Here is a 22,339-nt window from a genome sequence, read left to right as displayed (position 1 = left end):
ACACACCCCCTCGTGACCATACCACATTAGTGAAGCTACCTGTTATCAAAATTGAGTGTGAAATCCCACAAAAAGACAATTTATGCTCACTTAGAAATCGTTACTTGTTTCCTGATGATTTATTCTCCACACTGATCTTTGTTTTGCCTTATTAAAATTTTTTTTAAATCTTTATTTATTTTTTTGAGAACAGAGCATGAGTCGAGGAGGGGCAGAGAGAGAGGGAGACACAGAACTGGAAGCAGGTTCCAGGCTCTGAGCTGTCAGTGCAGAGCCCGACGTGGGGCTCGAACTCACGGACCGTGAGATCATGACCTGAGCCAAAGTCAGACGCTTAACCAACTGAGCCACCAAGTGCCCCTGTTTATTTATTTTTAATACATATACCTTGTCTATTTTTTGCTGACAGCAGAGCGCCTGACACAGAGCTTGAACCCACGGACCGTGAGATCATGACCTCGCCAAAGCCAGACATTTAACTCTCTGAACTATGCGGGGGCCCCTAATTACCTTCTATTAATTGCTTCATGGGAGAAGGTGCAGAAGATGGGAAATGAGATCGTATAGGCGGCAGGTGTAGTTGAAGCAAGCAGAGCTGGATTTACGCCACAGAAATGCTGTGTCTTAGAGGCGGGCGTGTGAGCGGTGACCACAAGGAAGGCCAACACCGCCTGGGCACTAGTGTCTCACCCTGTCCTAGTGCTTGAGTGCTTCTGAGGTGTTGCCTTATTCACCCTCCAAACACCATAGGAGGTATTATTATACTCCCACTTAGCAGGTAAAGGTTAAGTTACTTGCCAACAGCTAATAAATAGCAGAGCTAGGTCTCAAATCCCAGGTCTGTGTCTATTTTGCCATTTTGCCATCATGTCAACTACCACTCCCACGCTTAAGAAAAATTCCAAATGTGATATGCCACTGAGTGGCAAATGTAACTTAGAATTCAGGTCTGTTTGATTCAGGGTTCGATGTTCTTTCTACCATGTGACCATTTCACCTTCCATTTCTGATAATCATCAGTCCAAGGTTCACAAACTAGCAAACTGACCTTTAAGCCAAGGTTACTCAAATAAAGTTTCAAGATAAAAATCCAGTGGAGAGGACCGAATGTCACAAACGTGTTAATCAGAGGGACAGATTTGATGCTGCTTAGGTTAGAAAGCAGAGAGGCTCTCCTGGCTGCCACCCAACCCCCCCCCCCCCGCCCATTATCTTAAATCACTAAGTCCTATCAATTCTGCTTCCTACAATTTTTTGTTTTGCACAACTGCAACAATTTAGTTTTGATAGAGCGCGCATGCTGCTGAGCGAGTGAAGGCAGGGCAGAAGGAAGAGGGAGAGAGAGAATCCCAAACAGGCTCCAATCTCAGTCCAACTCGGGGCTTGATCCCATGACCCTGGGATCATGAGCTCAGCTGAAACCAAGAATTGGATGCTCAACCGGCTGAGCCACCCAGGTTCCCCAAATGCAGTGATTTCTGAATTATTTTGTTTTGGGTCCCTTGTATGCAAAGAGTTGGATTTTGCTTTATGATTCAATCTGAATTTATTTTGATAAATTACTTTGGCTCATTTTGCTTATCAATTTTATATATATTTTGGTTCTAGTTTCTCATATTATTTTATATGATGCCTTTTATTTCTTCACAGATTCTTTTTTTTTTTAAGTTTACTTATTTTGATAGAAAGAGAGAGAGAGGGAGGGAGAGGGAGGAGAGAATGAGAGCAGGCACAGGCAGAGAGAGAGAGGAGAAAATCCCAAGCAAGCGCTGTGCTGTCGGCACAAAGCCCAGACTTGGGCTTCAAAATCACAAACTGTGAGATCATGACCTGAGCCGAAATCAACCGTCGGGTGCTTAACTGACTTGACCACCCAGGAGCCCCGATTTCTTTATAGATTCCTTAAAAACTCTAAAAATACCTGTTTTTCTCTTTTCTGAAAATGTGGAAGACTTACGTTTTTGTTTCAGTGGGTGTCTTTGTAACTTGTTTAATCTCGTCTTCAAAAAATTCTGAGATATAGCTGACGTATAACACTGTATTAGTTTCAAGTGCACAACGTAAGAATTTGATGCTCTTATGTACTGTGAAATGATCATATAGCTCTTGAGTAATGACTACACTGGGTCAGGCTACACTGTCTCTTGTTTGGCTAAGCTCTGGATCAGGCACAGAAGTTTCCCAGCTGATCTCCTCACCCCAGCTGATCTCCACTCCCCAGGTCTCCACAAAGCAGCCAGAGTAATCCCAAATACAAAACATGCCACTTCCCAGCTGAACGTTCTCCAACAGGTCTCCATTGCAGAGGGGGGAATACTCAAACTCTTCAATCATTTATAAGGCCTCCACCCATCAGCCCTGGGTTCCCCTCTCATCACCTCTGCTTGGTTAACTCCTGTTATCTTTCGTAATCTCAGTTTAAGAGATCACAACCTTCTTCTGGAATCCTTCAGCTACTGCCCTCAACCCCAAGACGGAAATAAATATTCTATATATGTACCACCACCACAGAACAACGTGCTGGGTGCTGATGAGGGGAAAAGATTTTATCAACTGCCTTCTAGTTGTAGGATCTTAAGACCATAAAGCTTCCCAGATAACCTGGTCCAACCATTCTGCGACGCACGCACAACTTCCTGGTCAGATGTCCTTGCCATTCCACCCTACCTCACTTAACGAATCTGTCTTTTCTTACGCCGGAAGGTGTGCAGTAAAGAGTTAGGACAGTAGGCCCAGAGTACACATTACAAAGAGCTACGAGACTGGCCCTCCCTCACTCCTGGGCTCCTCCAAGCCCACAGCATGTCCTGCAGATAAGAGTACCTTTGCATACCCTGCACCTCAGCCAAGCCAGATAATTTCTGGTAACAAGGTGACTTCTGGTGAACATCTACTTCTGTCTGCCCGAGGCCTGGGTCATACAGTATTTTTATCAGATCTCTGAGAGGTCTGCGGGGGTTGGAGACCGCGTAACACAACCACGCAGGTGCTAATGCCTATGTGACTGACCCCCCGATAAAGACCCTGGATGCCAAGGCTTGTGTGAGCCTCTCTGGTCAGCAATACTTTGTATGTGGTTTCACACACTGTGACCGGAGAATGAAGTCCGTGAAACTTCACTGGGAGAGGACAACAGGAAACTTCTCCTGGACTCTGCCCTATGCACCTTTTTCCTTTGCTGACTTCCGTCTGTATTCTTTTGCTGTAATAAAGCATAACCATGAGTCATACAGCTTTCCTGACTTCTGTCAATTCTTCTGGCAAACCAGTGACCTTGAAAGTGGTCTTGGGGACTTCTGACACAGAAGGTCTCCTGAGTTCGCCCTTTCTTCTCTGCTCCACAAGTAACTTATTACTAGCTCTCTATGGTGATAAACAGAGACCCCATCTCAGACAGTGTTGTGAGCAGTCAATGCCGGCCAAAGCCTTCCCCAGCCTCAGCTCGGGTCTGACGCGAGCCCGAACACTACCATCACATGCCTCCCCCTTAAAGATGATCTCTACCCTGCTCCACTGCTAGGGGACAACAGCCCCTCTCTTCCACAACAGGGAAGCACAAATGCCAACATGAACTCAGGGTTGATGAAGAAGCGAGGGAGGTTGGCTACAGGCAAACTCCCGTGGTCCTTCCCCAAATGGGAGCATGACTAGAGAGCGAGATCTCTCTGGTTAGGGATTGTAGGCAAATCTCTTTCCCCCAGTGGAAGGGAGGGCACAGGTGTGAGGGGAGGGAGAAGAGAAACGGAACAAGCCCCGCACTCCCAAGTACGTGCAAACGCAAATGGCAAATGCTGCCACCCGGGGCTGGTCGGGGGTGGGGGGTGGGGGGTGGGGGGTGGGGGTGGGGACCACGGGGCGGGGCAGCGAGCGCACCAGCAGGCAGCTACCCCGCTCCGGGTGTTCACTGCTCCGGAGCTCCGTGCCGCCAGGCCTGCTTGTTTCTAAGAGACGTCACAAGTCTGAATTTGTGCGTGAAGTTTTCTGAATGTTTACACGGATGCTGAAAAAGATGATCTCAAAATCGTGAGGGTCTAACAAAACATAACACGTGGGCTGGCACCTAGCTGAACACCGACAGCCAGGTGTGAATTTGATTATAAGTGAGAAAGGGAAACCGCAGTGAACTATCAATAATGGGAATAGGATGATTAACATTCCTCTCCCTCTTCTTAATATAAGGAAAGGGAAAAACAAAGCCAACAAAAAAGATTCCAAGTCTCTGCTGGGAGAGAGGCCAGCAAGAGCCACCGATCAGGAAGGAGCAGCCCTGGGAGGGGAGAACGTGAGAGTGTGAGGAACTGGAGGGTAGTAGTGTAAGAAAAAGCACTTCTTTACACAGACTGCAAAGCTTTTTGAAAAAGCCAACACTCCGAGACTCGACATTTAGCAGGCTCTCACATACAGATATCAAACCATCTTTCCTTCTGGAGCTGAAGACCAAAACCACAACCGGGTCAAGAAGTATTTCCGAAATCATTTTTACAGAGGAGGAAAAAATACAATGACAAAGAAAGAATCAAAGCAACCAAACAGAATACATCAGATCAAACATTCTTGATTTTGAAAAAATTTTTGAGAGAGAAGGAGAACCTGTGCAGGGGGTCCAGGGGGAGGGGCAGAGAGAGAGAGAGAGACAGACAGACAGACAGACAGACAGAGACAGAGAGAGAATCTTAAGTAGGCTCCATGCTTAGCCCGAAGCCCAACACAGGGCTCAATCCCACAACCCCGGGATCACGGTCCAAGCTGAATTCAAGAGTCGATCGCTTAACTGACTGAGCCACCCAGTGCCCCATTCTTAATTTTTAAGGGGATGAAATGTAAGTCTGGAGATACCGAAATAATACCTATGAAACAAAAACCACTGGTCTTGGGTTAGTTACTATCAGCTATGCCACCTGCTCAAGTACAGACAAGGAGAACATTCTGGGAGCAGAGAAGCATGTAAATATTAAGTAATTTGTATTACTAATAGAAATATTTTTAAGAAAAGAAAGAATGACTAAGTTTCAAGCATCAAATTAGTAAATAAAGAACAGCAGGGATCTAGACTGGAGCAAAGAAAAAGGATCAACCTCTTCCTTATTCGGAAGAAGAGCACTTTCCTAGAACATATATAAGAATAAAACTATTTACTGTTTAAGCTAGTAACTAAAAAACTTAAGAATTTACTGCTTACACTGCAGATTTATGCAAAAACAGTCCATGCGATAAAATGAGTGGGAAAAAAAGATCAACATTAAGTTGTAAAAGAAGATAAAATATAAATACAAAATCATTTGATTAATTGAAGCCAATGAAGGACACACAGGAACGGGCTGCTTACAGGAAGGCCCCGCCGCCCAAATGGGCACACACCAGGTGCCAAGCCGCAAGGGAAGAGCTTGACGGCTGTTACCGCATTCAGTCCCGTTAACAATTCTGGGAGGGCTCATTTCCTTTTGCAGGTGCAAACACTGTGGCTTAAGGAGTTTAGGAACTGGGATGAAATCCTAAGTGTATGTGACTTTAAAATCTATGCTGAGGACCCCATTTATGTGACACACACCATGTACCGGCGTGCCCTGGGTCAGTATGCCGAGCGCTGTAGGGTACATGAGGGATGTGACACCTGCCACAGCAGTGCACGGAAGGCAAGAGGTCATTTTTACAAAGAAACTGAGGCTCAGATAAGCAGGGCAGACATGGAAAACTCCATTTTACCCTGAGAAGACAGAAAACCGTATGACAGAAGCGTTTCTCTGGCTCTCTACATCTGACCTCTCCAGCTACTCCTTTCACTAGAGCCACACCCGGATGCTGTCCTTGTTCTTTTCTAGGCTCCACTGCTCTGGGCAACCTCGTCCATGTCCATGACCTCAACATTCTGATGAATACCAAACCTTATTCTAGCTCAGATTTTTCTTCTGAGCGCTGGCCTCTATTCCTGATTTCTTTAGAAAACATTTTTTTTTTTAATGTTTTATTTATTTTCGAGAGAAAGAGACCAGGAGCAGAGGAGGGGCAGAGAGAGGGAGACACAGAATCTAAAGCAGGTTCCAGGCTCTGAGCGGCCGGCACAGAGCCCGACGTGGGGCTCCAACTCACAAACTTCAAGATTGTGACCTGAGCCGAAGTTGGACGCCTAACCGACTGAGCCACCCAGGAGTTACCCCCCCCTTTTTAAAGTTTATTTATTTTGAGAGACAGAAAAAGTGTCAGCAGGGGAGGGGCAGAGAGAATCCCAAGCAGGCTCTATGCTGTCAGGGCAGAGCCTGATGCAGGGCTAGATCTCATGAACTGTGAGATCATGATCTGACCCAAAATCAAGAGTCGGGCGCAGGGCGCCTGGGTGGCTCAGTCGGTTAAGCGTCTAACTTCAGCTCAGGTCATGATCTCATGGTTCTAGCCTCACAACGGGCATTGTGCTGACTGCTCAGACAGAGCCTGGATCCTGCTTCAGATTCTGTGTCTCTCTCTCTCTCTCTCTCTCAAAAATAAATAAACATTAAAAAAAAAAAATTCTTTTTTTAAAAAAGAGTTGGGCACTTAACCAACTAAGCCACCCAGGCACCCCACCCCAAGCCCAGTCTTAAAGGTCAAGGGATTGGGCTGAAGGAGAGAGGCCCAGGAGGTACGTTACAGATAATCATGTATTTGCACAAGGACTTATGTTAGTTACCCAGCCCTTCCATCCTTAATTCTAAGGCTCTTTTTGGTGCACTCTCTCCTCATCCACTGCCTTCTGCCTCACTTACACTGCTTGGAGTCTTCTGTGTCTCTGGGTTGAAAGTTTAAGATGATTTACGGCACAAAGTGGTCTGTGATTTGCTCATTCTGGCCTCTACTGTCCTAGATTCTTCTTCCTCACTTTGCCCCCTCACCTCCGTGACACGCGTGCATAACAGAACCCCGCAGGTTGTCCTGCGTTTGAACTTTTCAAATGCTCTACTCTTTTTGCCATCCTCTCTCTACCCCTTCATGTGGTCTGAAGACCCGCTTCTTAGTCTCCATATAAAAGCCTTTCCAGACCCAGCGCACCGACAGGTTGTCGTTCCTGCCCCCTGCCACCCCCCAACAGTGAACCACACACTGCCATCCCACGTGTGCCAACATCTCAGTCCGTCCGTGTTCCTGGCACCTACCACAGGGTGTAAAAGCTGTTACATGCTGACTTTTGCTACCAAACCAAAGAGCTCCGTTCAGGGCAAGTACTGCTCCTGGCTCATCTATGCTCAATGGTGTGCGTGCGTGTGCATGTGTATCTATGTAGTCCAGGTGGCCAAGAACGGTCCTTTGGAAAGCAGAAAATGTTCCACTAACATTTGCTAGATGGATTGATGTTAAACAGGTTGAAAATTATATTTCTAAAAAACAAATGTAATTAACGGATGAAAAGACAATAATATTGAAATCTCTATGATTTACACAAAGCAACAAAATACATGAAGAAAATGTGCCATTATACAAAACGCTGACAGAAATCAAATTATGCTGGGAGTTTTTAATACCCTCCCCATCATACTAAATTAAGTAAATGTTAAGTAGAACACTAGAACGACCAAATCTATTGCAAAAACCTAAATGACCATTAAAGAGGGACAAATTTTTAAACCCCAAATGTATACTGAATCTCGATTTTGTACAAAATCATTAATTGTGTTAATTGTGCCTTTTTAAAAATTTAACTAAGATTTAATAATAAGCACTTTTTAATAATGAGGAAAGGGTCTACGTGGATTTGGCTACAAATACAGACATTTAAGAGAAAATAAAAGCCTAAATTTAGTATTCTACAGGCTTTTGTTTTGTTTGTTTGTTTAAGTACAACATGTAAGAATGTATTTCATACCATGTTTGCTGGAGTTTTGATCCAAAGATGTGTTCACAGAAATGCTGTCCACTGTAGTCCACTTCCTTAGTCTTGACTGTGGCTCTTTAATACTGTTCATATCCATATTTACATTCAAGTTTGAGTTCAAGCCTAAAAACAAAACAATATTTTAATAGAAAACCACTTTATAAAACATAACATGTTTTCCTTCCAATACCATGACCTCCATTTTCTAGAAAAAAACATGTAACTAATCTAATGTTTTTAATCCTGTGACCTGTGACTGTTCCTTAGCAGGTATCACCCTACAAATGTGCACAGCCAAATGATTACAGACAAGCACAAGGTAGGCAGAACACTGTGGGCCCCTGGCCAAGGTCGTGTAGAAATCCTCAATAGATATTCTAATATTCAATAACCCAATGTTTTCAAACCATGAAACTGTTAAAACTGTAATTGTGTTAATGTGGAAAACTATTTCTCTATAGAACATGATTATTTTAAAATTCCTTGGTGGGGCACCTTGGTGGCTCAGGCAGTTGGAGCATCCAACTCTTGATTTCGGGCTCAGGTCATGATCTCAGGGTTGTAGGATCAAGCCCCACATTTGGCTCCATGCTGAGTGTGGAGCCTGCTTAAGATTGTCTCTCTCTCCCTCTGCCCCTCTTGTGCTTGCTCTCTCTCAAACGATAAACAAGCAAACAAATAAATTTCCCTGGTAAAAAGACAATTTTAAGGAAGCTCAATATTAAAGTTTATCTCCAATAAAATAGATCTCTTTAGCTATCCCCCAAGAGCACCACACATGAAGAAACATAGGGAATCACGTTCAGTTATCTTTTGCTTATAAACAAAAGTTTTCAACTGGCTGGCCAGCCAAAGGACACCGTCATTGAAAAGCAAAAATGTCCTGGGGCGCCTGGGTGGCTCGGTCGGTTAAGCATCTGACTTTGGCTCAGGTCACAATCCCATGGTTCGTGAGTCTGAGCCCCGCATCAGGCTCTCTGTCAGTGCGAAGCCTGCTTTGGATCCTCTGACCCCCTCTCGATCTCTGCCCCTTCCCCACTTGTGCTCTCTGTCAAAAGTAAAACAAACATTAAAAAAAAAAAAAGTAAAAACGTCCTGCTCTAATAATTTAGAGACTCCCATATCTCAAGGCGCAACTTCCTTGACCTTTGGTGATGAAACACATCACACTCAGATACTCTGTTGGAACAGGATGGAAATTTCCATCTTGCATACTGTGGGTCAGAAAACTGTTAAGCCAGGGTTTCTTAAGTGTGATCCAGGGACCATCAACATCAGAATCATCTGAGATTCTTGTTAAAAATGAACACTTTTCAATGGGAGCCAGAATCTCTGGCCACATAGCCAGGTGGTTCGTATTTTAAAATTTCAAAACAAACAGTTTTAAATACTTGGGTTTGACGACAGTCCATGTGATATCAGGTCAAACTTAAAAACTTTAATAACGTGGGGCGCCTGGGTGGCTCAGTTAGGTGACCAACTTTGGCTCAGGTCAGGATCTCACGGTTTCTGAGTTCGAGCCCCGCGTCGGGCTCTGTGCTGACAGCTCAGAGCCTGGAGCCTGCTTCGGATCCTGTGTCTCCCTCTCTCTCTGCCCCTCCCCCATTCACACTCTGTGTCTCTCTCTCAAAAATAAATAAAACATTAAAAAAAAACTTTAATAACGTAAATTCTCTAATATCATCCCAATTTTTGGAAGACAGCAATTACATTTGCTGTTCTCTGGACTCATCAACCAGACCCAAGACTCGGCAAATTTTTCTGTGAAGCTTCAAATAGTAAGTATCTCAGGCTCTGTGGGCCACAAGGTCTGTGGGTCTCTGTGCAACTCTGTTGTAGCCCAAAAGCAACCACAGAAAATACGCTAACAAAAGACCATGGCTGTGTTCCAATAAAACTTTCTTTACAAAACCAGGCCACCGGCCAAATGTGGCCAACAGGCTCCAGTCTGCCAATGCCTGATTTAGACAACCATGCTGTGTTGGTATGGGTTAGGCAGACCTCTTAACCAGGAAAATGTATCTCTCTGTCCTTGCTGAGAGTCCGCAGCAATACGAGGGGGAGCCAGAGTGAAGCGAAGCAGGGCAACAGCAGGCCCCACCCCGCCCACGGCCAAGAGCAGGCTAGCTCGTTAGCTGTCTTCAACACACTTGGGCTGGCTACCAATCAAGCTGGCTTTCGAGAAGCCATTTTAAGGGAAAAGAGAGAAAGCAAAAGCAAAATCAACAGAGTGTCGACAATCAAGGCTCAAAATATAATCAGAGGCACAAAGAGAAAAGAGACCCAGGGAGGGGGAAAACATACAAGCCTGAAGTTTCCAGAGGGAGACAGGGAAAGAAAGGAAGAGGGGGGCTACTGCAAGGGCAACAGAGGCAACCCTCCTGCCTCTGTGTCCTACACTCAACACTCAAGCCAGAAATCACCCCTAAAGACTCAGACAATCGTGACAATTTCAGGCGCTGCCCCACAGAAGCCACTCATCCCAGTTATTCCCCAAAGCGGCACTGCTCCGGGTGTCTCTGGCATGTGGTTACTCACCACCCTTCCCCCCCACTCTACAAGGAAACCACCTGGGGCTCGAGAGCAACTTCACCTTTATTCTAACCCACTTTAAATGAGCAGGGAGTTTTTGAAACAGCATGGTTTTCTGGAATGGAGAGAGGCCTTCCTGGAAGCAGGGAGATAGGCTGACCCTGGGAGAGGCAGGGCAGCTCCCAGAGAGGAACGAGCCACAGAGCCGGCGCGGTTCCGAGGGGACAGAATGGTGCCGCCAAGGGAGAAGACGTCGGGCAGTGGCTCCTGGTGTCAGGTGAATGCCCCGGCCAAGGAGAAACCCACCTATAGGGAAGTTGCTGAAAGCATTTATTGGTGACGGCCCTTTCTGCAGCTCGGGTGTAGTGTGGGGCATGACGTTCTCGAGGAAAGGTTTCATGGCTGGCTGATGGAGTGGCTGCTGCTGAGCTGGCGGGGTCTGTTGCTTCACCAACAGGTTGGGGTCCAGTTGGCGAGACTGCTGCATCATTTGCTGCTGCACACTAAGAGGTCGACCCTGAAAACAACCAAGTGATCGGGAAACACTGGAGAGAAAGTCTTTAGGGATACCCAGGTATCCCCCCCTCAACTGCCGAATTCCCCTCCTCCCCGGCAGGAAGGTGAATAATCACCACACTCCAGTTAACACGACCTCCGGGCAAACAGGAGACTTAACGCATCACATATTTTGTCGTATCTTGATACAGGCATTTCGCCTCTCTTGTCACAAGCTCGAATGAAGCGAGTTCAGCGCAAGCGAAGCAAAAGGGGAAAGAAAGGTGCGATCTACCTGCTGGTCTTGCTGCTGCCGGTTCCCAGAAGGCACGCTTCTCTGACTCTGCGCCCTTTGCTGCTGCGCTAACAATCGCTGGAGGGGAGATGGCGAAAAGACCGTCAGCACCTCGTCAGAGTCGTGTCACAGAGCAAGCTTCGGGATGGCTGCAGGTGGACCTAAGGCGTGGCCTCATCTGGCGTACCCTCTTCCTGGGGCTCCCTGGCCTCAAGCCGTTGTTGAATTCGGTCTTTGGTTCGGTCTAAACTACTTGCGCTTCATGAGGGACATGTCCTCACCCCCCCCCCCCCGCCCCCATCCCACTCCCTCCGCCATCCCAGATCTGACTGGGTGGTGCTCGAAGAGCATCCCGCCCTTCCAGCTCACGACCTGTCCTCCCCGACAGACTGTAAACTTCCTGGGGGCGAAGGCACCCACTGTTTGCTGCCACGCTTCCCGCAGAGTCTTGGGTTTATTAGCACACAGTAGACGCTCAACGGACTTGCACTGAATAGGACTGTTAACCGACTCACCTGTAACTGGGAGATCTGAGAAAGCTGGTTTAGTTGGGATAGCTGGTTCAGCATGGCTACCTGTTGAGGGCCAAAGAGCGGATTCAGGCCACCGTTGTTTGGTGCATACTTCAGCAATGAAACTGGAACCTTAGGATCACAATGGCAAGTTAATAACGTTGATCAAATAACTCAAAACTAACTAAATGTGCTGTGTATTTTGACTTGTCAATAGAGCATTTAAATCTGTGGACTACTACCATGGAAGGTTGCTTAAGTTCTTGCTTTGCTTTATCGTTCATATAAACTTTTCTGGGTTAACTACAAGAGGACAGGGGTGAAATCTTAAAGCGGCCAATTTACTTTGCTGTTGTCTTCCTCCCCTCAACGTGTTTTCCGGAAGGTAGTGGTAAATTTCAGGTGTAACTGAACTTGGACTCATTTTCTTGACCCAACCCACATCCGTTCGTAAAGACAGCTAATTCTGCATTAGCTGCGTCTCAAAGATGCCAGTCGACGTGATGAGCACCTAACTGTCTCGTTCAAATATCAAGTGTTTCCAGGTACACAGGGGAGAGCACGCCCGCAGTCGCTACCTGAGGGGAGAGTAATGGAGGAGGCACTTGAGCACGGAGATTAGGCTGAGATGAACTAAGAGGTTGTGCTGGAGGCTGCTGCAGGCCCCGGGCTTGTGCTGCTGTGTTTCCAACACCGAACATACTGGGATTGCCATTCTGCAAAACCAAACGACAGCAACAGAACCCCAGTGGGATTCTTTAGGGACGGACGCCGCAATACCACACTGTAATATTGATTTAAACACAGTAACTACAAGTAAGAGAGATCTTATTACTTCTACAAAGCATTCAACAGAGAGCCTAAAATACACGCGTGGACTTACCTGTCTAACAGAATTCAAGTTTTGCATACCCAGCCCTGCTATGGAGCCAAGGGCCTGGTTAGGTAGTGCACTATTTGAAGGGGGAAGCTTCATGCTTTGACTGGACATAAACTGCATGTTTTGGGATTCATCTGCTACAATGCCATCCTGATTGGACAGACAGAAAGATGTGCAACACCAGCCAAGCAAACAAGTAGAAGGGAGAAATCATTGCAGGAACAGAAGAGAAGTCACATGACATTCCAGCATCAACAGGAAACAGGTAGAGAACAGAAGAGATCAGATTAGTGTTAATTCTAGAGTACATAAAAAGAACCAAACACATTTTATGGGATTCAGAAGAAAATACAAAATGCAATCCCTATGCTAAATTGAAACATAAAAGGGAGAATGAACTACAAATCCAGTAGTAGGATTTGGCACTGGATTATAAGCAGTACCTTACATTAAATGCCCTAACCACTAATGAGAAAATTATGCCATTAAGTGTACTGGTTATTAGCCACAGGGGTGAAACAAACAAACAAACAACAAACAAACAAACAACTTACCTTATCAAAATAAGGGCTGCGCTCCATGGAAGACTCTTTGGAAATCTGAGGCCGAGAACCAGGGCCTTTCCCGACCGTTCGATTGTAATCACCAATATTTAGGCTATGTTTATCTATGTCCATTCGTTTGTCTTGTAACATTCCTAATAAAGGCAGGAAATGATGTTACCATGTAGGAAGACGATTCAGTTGGCTTCAGATAAATTTACAGTAGAAAGCAAAACATTTCCTCCCTACGGGAGGGCTTCTGCCTTGAGAAGGACGTGTGAAAAATGCGCTTGCATTTAGTAAATCTTGCATTCCTCACAAGTAAAGTTGGGTTTAGCAGACGCTGCTGTTTTACTGAACCAATTAACCTGAAGTAAGTAGGTTAAGATGTCTTTGGTCATCTTTAACCTAAACTTTATAATAAAAACAATTTCCAGTTACAAATAACAAAAACAGCCGCCACGAGAATGCGCCATTGGGACAGATGCGCGCAATGTGCCGGGCACTCACTGTCCCAAACGTGTGCTCTAATTTCATGCTGGTAACCCTACTCTTCTCGCCCCCATTCAGCAGATGGGGAAACTGGAGACAAGACAGGCTCACACCTTCTCCTCTCTCAGGTCTTCCTCTCCCATTACGGTCCACATTCTGCCTTCTCTGCAACCTCAAACTCAATTTCTTATTCCTATATGTATCTCATCTTTAATAATAACCACGTATTGTTTACTGTCTCTCAGCTCCAAGTTCACCCTTTCTGACTGCCCGGTCAAAGCACACCTGGGCTCTTTACAGTTTTTCCTTTGCCAGTTGGTGCAGAGGCTCTGTCGGCAGAGGGCGCCGGAGAGACGCTGTGGGAGGAAGTTCGATGTGCTCCCAGCAGCCCCCAGAATCCCCCCCGCATCCCTCCACATGGCTCTGTAGCAGAGACTCTAGTGAGATACCGCTCTGCGGACAGATTTCCACCAAGTGCCACCAGCACAACAGCACAGCGACTCGCGTGCCATTCAGTGAGCCATGGAGGAGGCGGGGCCTCCTCCTCACAGAACGGGACGCACGGTCCGGATACGGATTTGTTTTTCCTGCCTGAAAAGCTTCTGGCATCCCCAGTCTGGCGGAAGGCCTTATATCCCCACAGCACTGTGTCTGACCACGGAACTCACTCCAGAGCAAAGGGAGGACGGTCATGGGATCACGCCCATGGATCAAGCGGTCTGACCACATAGGCCGTCACCCAAAAGTAGCTAGCCAAACTGACAGGTAGAACTGGTTACGAACCAAGTCGGGAGACAACATCCTTCAAGGATGGGCTTCTGCTTCATGGCGCACACTGCCACCCACATCACCAGAACACAGAGGTCTGGGAATCAGAAGGTGAGAGTCGGCATGGTTTCTCTGTTATACCTAACAAGCCACTCAGAATTCTTGCTTCCTGTTCCAGCAACTCTACAAATTTGGAGACCTTAGTCCTCAAGAGAGAGAAAACCCTTCTACGAGGAGACACATCAGGCCGCTGAACTGGAAGATGAAAACGGCACCTGGACATTTTGCCCTCCTTGTGCCACTGAACCGCCAGGCAAAAGGGGTTCATCTGCTGGCTGAAGTGACTCTGATCACCAGAGGAAATGGGCTTTTTGATACAAAACGAGGCCGCGAGGACTCTAGAACCCAGGGGGTTCTCTGGGGGTGCTCCTTCGCATTTCCGGGCCCACAAGTAAAGGTCAATGAAGAGCCAGAGCAACCAAGAAAAGGCAGGATGATTAAGGGCTTGGATTCTTTGGGAACAAAGACCTGCATCCCTCCAGCAGCAAAGGAACCCGGGGGCGCTGAGGTACTGGTGAGAGCAGGACAGTGTGGGACGAGTGGCGACAGAAGCAAGCCAGGACACCAGCCACAGGTCTGACCAATCACAGAAACGAGGTCAGTACAAGCTCTGCACGTTTCCTATGGTTTGTTACGTGAGTGTGGTTATCTGGATAGGCCAACCTTCTCTCTCCCATTTTCATTTTATCCACTCTGAACTGATGAAAGTTCCTACCCTATCCAACTGCTGAAAGTTCGCTCTACAACTCGGTCTTTCAGTCTCAACTGTGACTAACTTTGAGGGGTGGTAATACCGCCAATGACAATGCAATGACTACTGGGACCGTGTGTGTCTCCTCAGTTTGGTGAGAGGGCAGACTTCCTCACCCGTCAGAAAGAGAAAGAGAGCCGTGTCTCGTTAAGACAGAGCCGCTCTGCCACTGCAGTGGGACAGGGCAGTGTGCGCACAGGGCGCGTGTAGAAGACGGTGGTCGAAGGGCGGGGTGAACCGTGCCATCCATAGACCTACCGCCTCTCAGCTCCAAATTCACTTCGTCAGCCCCGGACCCTTTCCGTATCTTTCCCTTGGCCGGCCGACACTGCAGCTTTGCGGGCAGAGGGTGCAGGAGACACTGCTGTCTCCCGGGTGCAGGCACCCCCTCCTGCTGCACAGACCCCACCCTGCCGCGGCACCCCCGGCAGCGGCTCTGGCGGTCTAGTGGCAGAGCGCCTCCCGTGAGACACCTCCCCGCGGGGCACAGCTCCTGCAGTTCCGCGTGGGCGACACCACCGTGACTTCTCTGCCACGCGGTGAGCAGAGGCCGGGTCCAGGAGTCTGGACCCCCTGCACGGGCACGCCACCTCAGTCCTAAGGTCAGAGACCTCTCCTTGCCTCTGCTAGTCTATCTTCAGTGTGCTCCTTACCTCCTACTAGCCAAAGCCTCGTCACTCGAATAATTCCTTAGATTTGTATCAAACCTTCCTGTTCAAATCACTGCATAGTCCGCTCTCCTGCCCGGACTCAGACTAACAGAAAAACGGCACCACCTACTAAAGTTTTCAGGCAAGAAAGTGGAAATCAGCTTTTATCACACCCGCTCCCTCACCCTCCACAATGAATTGGTTCAGACTGGTTATCAACTTTCGTTGATTCTAATTCCTGAATCTCCACAGAATTAAGAGTCTTCCCACCTACTATCTTAGAGTTTTGAAATCCTCACTGGATTTGAAATCCCACTCCAACAAATCTCACACTGGTTCTGGTATCTTGTCCTTAGTCCTCTGCCGCGAATCTTTCCTGTCCTAAGACATTTTCAACCTGCAGCCATAATAATTTTACTATTATTATTATTATTATTTTTTTTAAAGTTTATTTATTTTGAGAGAGACAGAGAGACAGAGAGCATGCATGCATGAGCAGGGTAGGTGCAGAGAGAGAGAGGGAGGGAGAGAATCCTAAGCAGGTTCCATGCTGTTAGTGCAGAGTCCGACACAGGGCTCAGGTGAGATCATGACCTGAGCAGAAATCAAGAGCTGGGCACTTAACTGGCTGAGTCACCCAGGTGCCCCTACCATCATGATTTTCTTAAAACATAAACCCAAATCATGTCATTCTCCTGCTTCAAATTATTTAATTCTGTGCTTTCAGAATAAAGTTCAAACCCCCCAGCTCCCTATGTTTTAGCCTCTGCCTCATTTCTAGCACCTTCCCTAGGCAAAGCTTCTTCATTACCACATTCCCACCACCACAACCAATTTACATTTCTTCTCCCACTGCATGGAACTACTTGCCATTTCTCTAGCTGTCTTATACTGTCTCTGTCCTATTATCTGAGCCTTTACACATACCGTTCCCTGAATTACTAAGACTCTATCACCCAACCTGGATGACTCTTCCTGACAGGACTAGATTTGAGGTAATCACAGACTGGTATCACCATGACCTCAGACCTTGCACAGCAATGTGCACTTGGAAGGCTTATAAACCACCGTACTCTAACGCGGGCTGGAGAGCACAGGATACCGTAACGGGAACCCAGACCTCCCCTCTCCTGGCCCAGGTCAGTGCTCGCTTAGTAGGATCATGTCACAGATCCGTTTGTCCATCAGTGATGAATACAAACTCAACCTGATTTACCTCCAGAAAGGTCCATCTTATTGCTCTGTACGTTTTCTTCTGGTGAGTCTCTCTGAAGGAAGAAAATGGGGCATGTTAGCAGGCCTTCATTCATCAATGGAAAGAAATTAAAAATGAAAACCTTTACTTCGTTATTTGTCAAAAGGCAAAGAGGATATGTGACTGATGTTTTTAGCTACAACTATAAAAATAAAGAAGGCTTCATGGCCCATTTTATTGTAACCTCCAGCAGACTCATAAGGCCTCAAACGTAAGTAATAATTTGTTAAGAAAACAAAAAGTTAAATTAGGGTAATTTAACCATCATTATAGGTGGTTAACAGACCACCTATAACATTATGGGGTATCAGACCACCATTAAAATGGGAGGGGGCTGCTGGGAAAACATACTTACCGAAAAACTGATATTTGAAAACTGTTTAACGAATGGATTTATCCACGCTTCTTCTTGTTTGTTTCCACCTTTCATGGTTCCCTTTGCAAAACAAAAGAGTAGAAAGCTGCCACGGCCACCTCTATTGATCTGGGTACAGTGATGGATTACTATAACTTCAAGACAATTCCCAACTCTCATTTTTAGCCAATTAATTTCTCCTTCAACCAACTCTTATCCGAGATGTTAACAATTACAAATCAACTTATTTGATTTTCAACTTCCTTTGCTCCAGTCCTCTGGTATAGCTGTAATGTACAGAGAAATCCCTAAAGGCAAGCAGTCAGAAGGAAAAGACGGAAGCAAAGGGCCTTGATGACCCACACAAGGAAAAAAGGTCCTCGGACTAACGGAGAACTGCTCGTCACACAGTTTCCAGTTTATAACTGGATGGTGTTCTGAGAGCTTACTCATAATCTGGATCTGTGGAGCTCTCACACCACACTAATGTAAAAGTAGTCATTAGGTTTCTCGGGTTCATCCAAAGAAACCCACATAACGCGTACTTTAGTTATGCTGCATGTGCTGTACTGAAAAAGCACCACACGTTTCCAAATGAAAGACTTGAAAAATTATGATCCGTGTTGTCAAGAACACAGTACCCCAGCAGCAGCTGAGGCTGGGGACCCCCCCTTCCACCCCGGTGCTGGCCGGGAACAGGCGGTACAGAAAGTACCGAGACATGCTTCGAGGGGGTGAATGGTCCACGACATGCCCGGTCGACCGGGAGGCTGGAAGCCACAGGGACCAAGGTGTCCCGTGAATGTGAAGACCATGGGGCCATTCTCGGTCTGCTGCCTTAATTTCCCTTTCCCGTTGCTACCCGCCTGTTCCTTCCGACTGTGGGACAGAACACAGCTTCACAGTCCCCCCCAAGTGCAGGTCTCTGAAGCAAGCACCTAACAACCCTCGCCGTAGTTTCTGAAGTCGTCCTTGATTCCTCTGCCTCTCACTCCCACCCGCACGCCTAACTGGCTGCCAAGGCCTTCTGTCCCTTCCATTTCAAAATGTCTCTCCAATCAGTCCTTGCACTACACATCCATTCTTGCTTCCCCATTCAGGCTCTCACTTCTCACCCAAATGAGTGCAGAAGCTTCCTGAGATCCCCAACTCTGGTCCCTCCTCAGTGCCAATGATCTTTCATACGATCACTGGTTAGCTTTCTTTAAAGTGAGTAATTTAAAAAGCCCAAGTTCATGTTGCCTTCTATGCAATTTCACTGGCTCTGTATTTTAAACAGAATAAAGCTCAAGTTCTTTGGCACGGTACTGAAAAGACTTTACAACCTGCCCCTTCATCTAACTATAGAGCCAGATCTCTTGTCACCTCTGTCCAGAGATTCCACATTTTAGTATGTCAGGCTACTATTCTCCTTAGCACATCCCACCCCCAGGCATCTTCCAAATTCAAGTGGGCACTCCTTAGAGCTCTCCTATGGCCCCACACTAGACTCTGAGCTCCTTGAAGGTGCAGCTCATGTCCTAGTGGTTTTGAACCCCCAGCACCAAGCACAGTACCTGGCACACAGCAGAGGCTAAATAAATGTTTGCAGTTGCTTTCTAAAAGATTTTTACTAGCAGAAACAAAGGAGAAAGAGTAAAAAGGCTACACACCCTTTCCCTTCTCCTTTTTTTGCCACTCAGACCCTGTAAGGAAAGACAAAGTCACAAAACAGCATGGTCCAGTGGGAAGAACACAGGGTTTGGAACTGGAAGGCCTAAACTTAAGTTCCCGCTCTGTCACTTACTAGTTATGTATCTCTGGGCATGCCACCACCTTTTCCGGTCTCAAATTCCTAATCAGTATTCTATCACAAAAGGTCATGAGGATCAAATGGCTTATGTAAAATATGGGAAAACACTTCATAAACTACATGGAGGCAACAGGCAAATTCAGCCAAATGAAAATCTTTGTAAAGGAAAATGGCAGGTCCTAGACTGAGAATCCCAGGATTGAAAGGGAGGGACCCTGGTGGCCAGCTAGGGGAGCTACTGGATATTTTACCTGCAAGGTCCCTTGGGGTGGGGAGGCGGGTGTAAAAAACAAAACAAAACAAACGTTTCTCAAAAAGGCGGCGGCGGCGGTGGGGGGGGGAGGGAGAGGGGAGAACCCCCAGGGGAGGGCCCCCCAGGGAGAACCACCTGGGGGCTGGGCATATATTTTGAAAATGGTCCCCAAGAGAATCTGACACCAGCATCCAATACCATCTCTTAAGAACCTGTGCTTTATGTCAGTGGTCTCAGACCTGGCTCTGCATCAGAGACATTTGGGGTCCAATTTCCAAAACTACAGCAGGTCTGGGGTACAGGAGGTTGTGCTTTTAACAAATGCCATTATGATTCTGATGTGCCGACAGGTTTGGGGGTAACATTTGTCCACATACTGGAGACAAACCAAACAACTCTGATCATTTCTGGGCATTTCTGTCACAGGACCTTTCGGGGTGAGGGAAGGGCTGAGGACGAGGGATGAGAAAGGAAGACGGTGATTCTGGGTAAAGGGGGGTTGGGGGCTCCGGGTGAAGCGGAATGGGAGATGAGCTGGCGGTGGGATGGAAAGAGTCAACATGGAGATTTGCCCTTCTCTTCATCCCCACCACTGCGGGCACCACTCTGGGTGAGGGGCTGTCCCAGGCAGCACTGGTGGAAGGGGAGGAGGAGAGAAATCCCAAGCTGTAGCAGTGGGGAGAAAGGGAGTTCCTGTGGTCTTACGGTTTTCTAGGTGGCTGCCCGTACACAAGGCTACACCTAAATTGGGGACTGCCTAGACTGTACTGGTCGCCATAAATGGGCAGGCAGGACAGCAATTTTTTCTGAGGGTAAACTACCTTTGGAATTCAAAGTTTCAAGGGCTGTGCCCTTGAAATGTTTACCTTCGATGACATTTTCTTTGTATATGGTGGCCAATTTAAAGATGAGTTAAGCTCTTGAGATGAATTACTATTCCACATTCCAATCTCTACATCCTCTTCCTCTTCCCAGCCAGTGGGGCGATTTCCAGGCAATGGCATATCATCACCACACCAGCCATCTTGCATAGATTTTGGCCCTGATTGTGGATTTGTGATACAAAGAGAAACATACTTTAATCAAACAATTCTTTCTAGAGGATGAGTACTCATTAACAGGGTGGGGCGAGACGGGGGTACCTAAAAAAACCCCGCTTTTACTTCCCTTCCCAAATCTACAGGGCAGAAGTGTATGTTTTATACTGAGTTGAAAGTTCCATTAGGCAAGAATTTTTTTTTCTTTTTAGAAGTAATCTCTACACCCAACATGGGGCCCAAACCCACGACCCTGAGATCAAGAGTCGCATGCTCTACCGACTGAGCCAGCCAGGCACGCCTAAGCCTGAGAATTTTTTTAAATTAAAAATTTCAATGAAACATCTCCCATGCTTTTACAAACAGAAGGTACCTAAGATGGAACAATGGTAGCCTTCTTGTTCACCCTTAACATTCTGCATGGCAGCGCACAGGGCAGAGGATAGAAAAAATTTAAAACTTCATTTTGAAATACATTTTCAACGAGCACGGCCAAAAAGTATTGCAAATCATAAGCAGAAAGTATCTCATCTCTATACTCAGCCTTTGGAAGTCCTACGGGGTACCCCACACACAACTTATGGGACAGTGACCGTGTTCATCTAAATAACAGGGGTCCTTCTTGAACTTTGTTCATTTTACATATAATATTCAAGGAATTATCTGAAACCTCAGCCGGACATTTTGGATATGCGTCCACATGACTATATATTCAGTCACTCATGCCGGACAGCATAAAAGTTGCTTGACCGTTACTAGATAATCTTATTTGGTAAAATGTAATTTAATTTAGATTTGGTGAAGTATATGCAAATCCTTAATAGTTAGCACAGTTCTAAGGAAAGGTAAGAAAATTCACAACGATAAAAGAGCAAACCAAGTTACGAATTCAAAGAGCCAGTGAAATCATCCAGTATGATAATACAGGAATACATTTACAATATAAACATTATCTGATTATTTACAGTCCTAGTCAATGACCGATCACCACTGTGACAAAATAGCTACCAGGAATTATCAACAACTTACCAGATTTGCTTAACGCTTGAGGACCAACAGAGCTGGAGCCCCACGTGGACGTGCTGGATGCCGCAGCAACGGGCTCCCCCCAGCTGGGACCACTGTCTATGGGTTTACCCCATGCTGAAGTACCATTATCCACAGTTGTGGCTGGAGTAGAAGGCTCCCCCCAGGGCTCACCCCAGCCTTTAGAAAGTGTGGGAAAAGAAGTCATCAGCACATGGTAGGGTGGGGCGGTGGAATAAGGGGCAGTAAGGAATACTTTAGGGAACAAAAGATGAAGACCTTCACATTCACGTATCTAATAATGATGCTGTGATGCGCAAAAACAGATGGCATCTGTTTTATGCAAAGATGACGAGTCATTTCCCATTATGATAGTTTATTTAGCCAGTGATGTGACTTTTTCCACCTCTTCTTTCCTAACTGCCCTCTGGGTGTAGAGCAGACTGCTTCCAATAACCCCGATTATGGCAAGTTATCTTCCTTCGAAGACGAACTTAATTCCTGGGAAAGTCAAGTCACTCTGAGCCAAACCTAGTGAATTCAAGCGGGTGATCAAGCCGCGTAACAGCGTGTGGATGAAATTTGTACCCTAAGGGCAACCTTTCAACATCACTGTTCTGGGATAAACAAAAATGAACTGCCAGACTAACAAAAGGTAGGTATCCGATTTTTATACCTGCTGGACAATGCTTCTTAAAAATTCTGAAGTGTTAAGTTGCCCAAAGCAAACCCATCAACATTGTTTAAAAGAACCCAAACAGCCTTTCCCTCAGATAGGCACCTGTTTCTTCTAAGAATTAAATT

The 22,339-nt window shown here is 46.4% G+C and overlaps 1 protein-coding gene across 1 annotated transcript in view; it reads right to left on the bottom strand.

Moving 5' to 3' along the window:
• Nucleotides 1-22,339, bottom strand: part of TNRC6A (trinucleotide repeat containing adaptor 6A) — a 98,486-nt gene that overhangs the window by 10,367 nt on the left and 65,780 nt on the right. Inside the window, 12 exon segments of the mRNA XM_019430287.2 lie at nt 7,832-7,963; nt 10,679-10,889; nt 11,163-11,240; nt 11,678-11,806; nt 12,253-12,390; nt 12,558-12,704; nt 13,109-13,251; nt 17,034-17,085; nt 17,428-17,508; nt 19,080-19,112; nt 20,339-20,514; nt 21,539-21,715. Coding sequence (XP_019285832.1) covers nt 7,832-7,963; nt 10,679-10,889; nt 11,163-11,240; nt 11,678-11,806; nt 12,253-12,390; nt 12,558-12,704; nt 13,109-13,251; nt 17,034-17,085; nt 17,428-17,508; nt 19,080-19,112; nt 20,339-20,514; nt 21,539-21,715 — 1,497 coding nt within the window.

This window comes from Panthera pardus, unplaced genomic scaffold (assembly GCF_024362965.1).
Source record: "Panthera pardus isolate Hobbes unplaced genomic scaffold, ASM2436296v1 HiC_scaffold_5, whole genome shotgun sequence".
NCBI classification, from domain to species: Eukaryota; Metazoa; Chordata; class Mammalia; order Carnivora; family Felidae; genus Panthera; species Panthera pardus.
This window is presented reverse-complemented; position numbering and strand designations above follow the sequence as displayed.